The 5,005-nt window shown below is 46.4% G+C and overlaps 1 protein-coding gene across 1 annotated transcript in view; it reads left to right on the plus strand.

The window, feature by feature from the left end:
• The window catches only part of DNASE2 (deoxyribonuclease 2, lysosomal), a 5,610-nt gene extending 1,539 nt beyond the window's left edge, over window positions 1–4,071 (plus strand). The window contains exons 4-8 of the mRNA XM_069082957.1: window positions 437–605; window positions 705–783; window positions 1,099–1,260; window positions 1,382–1,579; window positions 1,777–4,071. Of these exons, the coding sequence (XP_068939058.1) occupies window positions 437–605; window positions 705–783; window positions 1,099–1,260; window positions 1,382–1,579; window positions 1,777–2,114 (946 nt within the window). The 3' untranslated portion in view covers window positions 2,115–4,071. The remainder of the gene's footprint in view (window positions 1–436; window positions 606–704; window positions 784–1,098; window positions 1,261–1,381; window positions 1,580–1,776) is intronic.
• The last annotated feature ends 934 nt before the right edge of the window (window positions 4,072–5,005 follow it).

Genomic DNA, 5,005 nt, shown 5'->3' on the forward strand with positions numbered 1-5,005 from the left:
TCTCTCTCTCTCTCTCTCTCTCTCTCTCTCCCCCCCATCTAGCCCCGACTACAGTCTTTTTCCCTTTTCCACTACTTCTGTCTCCCTGTTTTCCCACCCTCTTTCTGGCCTGTCCCTCTGAGGTGATGGGTTAGAAGGCTTAGGGTGGGGTGCTTAAGTTACAGAGTCTTAGCTCCATATCTGTGTTTTGGAATGAGTTCTGGATTTGGAGTCAAGACCTGAGTTTGAATCCTGCCTCTAGGACCCAGAACAAGTTTCTTCCCCTCATATTTCCATATATGTAAAATAAGATGTTTAGACTAGAAGATGGTCTCTGAAGTCCTTTTAGATTTACATTTTGTAATATTTTACCACCCTGGACACAGACCACTCTCTCATTTTTTCACTAGCAGCCTGCCCTGCTCCCTTCCTTTCTCCCTCCCTCTCTCCTCCCCAGGTTCGTGACCTACAAGCTACCTGCCCTGCCCCATTCCTTGAAAGGACTCAACTACATGTACCTAGATGGGAATAGTGGGGGCTGGCAAGAGGGCACCACATCCATCGACAGCACTGAGGGGGCTGTGGGGCGGACCATGAATCAACTGTACCAAGGCAACTTGAGTGAGGTGAGGGCCTGGGCCAAGCACTTGAGGGAGATGAGCCTAGGAACATGAGAGAAATTAGCATAGTACCCTTCTCATGTTTTGCCCTCCATTTCCTTCTAGCTGGCTTACCTACTGTACAATGACCAGCCACCCTCAGGTAATGGAGACCCCGATACCACCTACCGAGGACACACCAAGGGTAAGACTCAGTCTTATGTATCTACATCTGGGATTGATATCTGCCTCTATTTCCAGTCCTCAAATGACCCATTCTTCTCCCTGTGTTCCTGGGCCTAGGCTGACCTTCCCACTCTCCCTGGGACCTGGGTGACCCATACCTCTCCCCAGCTGTGTCTAAGCTGGGCTCACCTGTCCTTCCTTCAAGTGTCTGGGCTGAGCTAACAACTCTCAGTCAAACAGTTTTCCTCATCTCTCCCATTAACTTCTGGGACCCCAGGAACTCTGGTCTCTCCATAGCTCCTAGGCCCTTTGAGCTTTCCCTTCTCTCTTTTAGGTGTGCTTCTTCTAAACAGAGATAGTGGCATCTGGCTGGTCCACAGTGTCCCGCACTTCCCACCACATGCTAATTCATCCTATAGCTGGCCCCAAAGTGCCCAGAACTATGGACAGACTCTACTCTGTGTCACCTTCACCTATAGCCAGTTCCAAGAGATTGGTAAGCCTACTGGGGGCACTTTTGTGGAAGATGTGCCTGTGGATTTGAAAGAGGCAGATCTTTGGGAGTGTGGAGGCACTTGACCTGTTTTTCCCTTTTCTACCCTCTGGGTGTCCTTCAGGCAAACAGCTGACCTACACCTATCCCCAGATCTATGACTACAGGCTAGAAGGATCCTTTGCCCAGGACCTGCCAGAGCTAAAACAAGCTGCCCAAGGTCACCATGTGAGCCAGGGTCCCTGGAATCGAAGTGTCGCCCTTACCTCAAGAGCTGGGGTTGTCTTCCGAAGCTTTGCCAAGTTTAATGACTTCCAAGATGGTGAGGCCCAAGTAGGGCAGAGAAGGGTAGTCATCCCCACCCCCACCCCCACCCCCTAGTCCATGAAGGCCATTCAGACCTTTGATGGATGCAAAAAGGGAAGTTTTACAGAGATTTTCAGTGTTTGGGCCATTTTGGGGTAGAGCCATGACTAGAACCCGAGGCTCTTGGCCCTGACTAGGTGTCGTCTCCCACAGACTTGTACTCGGGCTGGCTGAACACGGCTCTAGGCAGTGACCTGTTTGTCCAGTTTTGGCCCAGAACAAGTAAAGTGCTGCCCTCCAGCTGTTCTGGCCCCTTCCATGTGTTAAATGTGCAAGAGCTGGCCTTCCCTGACTCAACTGTGCATCCCTTCAGTGCCACCCATGACCATGCCAAGTGGTGTGTGACACTCAACAGCACCTGGACCTGCATAGGGGACCTGAATCGCAACTATGCAGAGGAGCATCGTGGCGGGGGTACTCTCTGTTCCCAAATGCCTGTCCTGTGGAAAGCCTTCTGGCCACTGGTGAGAGAATTTGAGCCTTGTCCATAGATAAGGCCTGAGGTCAAGGATCATTGAGGGCACAAGGCAAGGAGAACCTTGGCCCAACTCCTCACAGAATAGTCTACCTACCCCTGCTCCCAGGGGAGAAGAGTAACTGGGAGTCTCCCTGATATGTATGGTCTCATAATCTTCTGCTCCACAAGAGCACATCTGGTGCTCTTCAGTCTGTGCCGCACTTTTCATGTGCCTGAACTGCCCTCCCCCTCCACCTCTTCTTTCTATCTTTTCTTTTCTTTTTTTTTTTCGAGGCAATTGGAGGTTAAGTGACTGGCTCAGGGTCAAACAGGTAGTAAGTGTCTGAGGTTGGATTTGAACTCAAGTCCTTTTGATTTCAGGGCTAGTGCTCTAGTCACTGTCACCTAGCCACCTCCCTACCCTTTCTTTAAAACCTAACTCAAATACTACCTTCTTGAGGAAGTCTTCCTAGATTACCCTTCCCTCTTTGATCTCACCATTTTTTTCACCCCTCAAATGCACTTTATGCCATATTGTAGTTGCCATGTCATAGCATGTAGATGACTCTGGATTCTTTTTTTTTTTTGTAGGGGGGAAGGCAAGACAGTTGGGGTTAAGTGACTTGCCCAAGGTCACACAGCTAGTAAGTGTGTCAAGTGTCTGAGGCCGGATTTGAACTCAGGTCCTCCTGACTCCAGGGCCGGTGCTCTAATCACTGTACCACTTAGCCGCCCCAGACGCTGGATTCTTAAAAGGTATGAGCTCAAGCTTGAGCAGGTTGTGCCGAGCTGGAAGGACTCAGACTGACACTCTCTCCCCCCACTCCAGACCGTTCAGTAAAATCCAGTGATTTCCAATCACCTCCAGCATCAACCACAAAATCATCCGTTGAGCCCTCCATAACCAGGCCCTCTCCAACCTTTCCAGTCTTCTTACACCTTACTCCCTTTTGTGTATCTGGATATCCAGTGACACTGGCCTTCTTACCATTCTTCCAACAAGATGTTCTATCTCCTGACTCCAAGTGTTTTAACTGGCTGTCATCCAAGATTGGTATTCTCTCCCTCCTCATCTCTACCTTCTGGCTTTCCTACCTGTGTTTCCCTGATAATAAGACCTATCCCGAAAATAAGCCCTCCCCTTACTGTGTAAGATTCCTCTAAAATAAGCCCTTCCCCGAAAATAAGCCCTATTGAGATTGCTACTGTAGTGAAGGTGATCCCCTGTGCTACACGCTACATTATGGTACCCTCTGTATGCACTGTCCCTCCCTCCGGGTGAAACGCATGCCGCGCTCTGAGCTGCATCCAATCAGAGCTGCAGCAGTGAGCACATCATCCTGTTCTTCCCCAGTGATTTGCTTGCTGGCGCCATTGAGAGCAGTGCCACAGAGGAGAGCTGAGGCAGGACAACATAAGCCCTCCCCTGAAAATAAGCCCTCTGGTGTTTTTCTTTCCAAAAAAAATAATAAGACAGTGTCTTATTATCGGGGAAACACAGTAGCTTCTATAAAGTCCCAGTTAAAACTCCACCTCCTACAGAAAGCCTTTTTTAATCCCCCTTTATTCTAGTACCTTTCCTCTATTGATCGATACCAACTTATCCTGTATATGGTTTGTTTGAACAGCTTTTCTACTCCATTAGACTGTGAGCTCCTTGAGGGTAGGCACTGATTTGGGGGGGGTTTTGTTTTGTTTAGTTTTTGTTCCTTTTTCTATATCCCCAGTATTTAGCACAGTGTCTGGGACACTGGTTTCTGCTGGGACACAGCTTTCCAAGGACTTGTTTTCAGGCTAGTTTGGTGGTGGTTCAGGCTTGGGGTTGGAACAAAATGATATATTTAAATTGAGACAAAAAATAAAATGAGACATGTAACAAAAACAAAAAATATGTTGTGAATGCAATATTTAACAAAAGAAGTTTACTGAACAATAGGATGTGCAATGGGGGGAACTGACCAAAAAATATTTTTTTTTTGCAACTTTTTAAATTTCATTTTTTTTAGTCAAATGTTTTATTAACTTCTAGTTTACATCATTCATTTCTGCAAGATTTTGAGTTACAGATTTTCTCCCCATTTATTCCCTACCCACCACCCCAAAGTATCCACTACTCCAATCTGCTCTCTCCCATATCTTCTCCCATATCCCCTCTGACTTTCCAGTAGGGCACGGTGGATATCCATGCCCCAGTGCCTGTATGTCTTATTTCCCAGTTACATGTAAAATAATATTGATAATAGTATATATATATATTTGATTGTAAAACTTTGAATTCCAGATTCATTCCCTTCCTCCCTTGTCACCCACCCTTACTGGGAAGATAAGCAATTCAGTATAGGTTGTACATGTGTAGCTACACAAAACATTTCCATAGTAGATATATTACAAAAGACTGACTATATTTCCCTCCCTCCTATCCCACCTCCCACTTGTTCTATTCTTTACTTTGATCCTGTCCCTTTTCAAAAGTGGGTGCTTCCAACTTCCCTCCCCCCCAGCCTGCCCTTCCTTCCATCATCCCTCCTCTCGTCCCCTTCCCCCCCACTCTCCTGTAGGGTGAGATACCCTATTTAGTGTGTATTTCATTCCCTCCCTAAGCCAAATTCAGTGAGAATAATGTTGACCCATTCCCTTTTGCCTTCCTATTCTTCCCCTTCATTATAACCATTTTCCCTTCCCTCTTCTACATGAGATAGTTTACCCCATTCTGTCTCTCCCCATCTCCTCTCATTAAATTCCTCTCTCACCTCTTAATATCACCTTTTAAGTATCATCCCTTCCTATTAAATTGGTCCTGTGCCCTCTATCTATGTATACCTGTACACATATATACACACATTCACATATGTATTCATATGCCCATATACCCTCCTATATAGACATATATATATATATATATATATATATATATATATATATATA

The sequence above is a fragment of the Petaurus breviceps genome, unplaced genomic scaffold (genome assembly GCF_028583685.1).
Source record: "Petaurus breviceps papuanus isolate PSGF00001 unplaced genomic scaffold, PetGlider_PUasm1.0 172, whole genome shotgun sequence".
Taxonomy (NCBI): domain Eukaryota; kingdom Metazoa; phylum Chordata; class Mammalia; order Diprotodontia; family Petauridae; genus Petaurus; species Petaurus breviceps.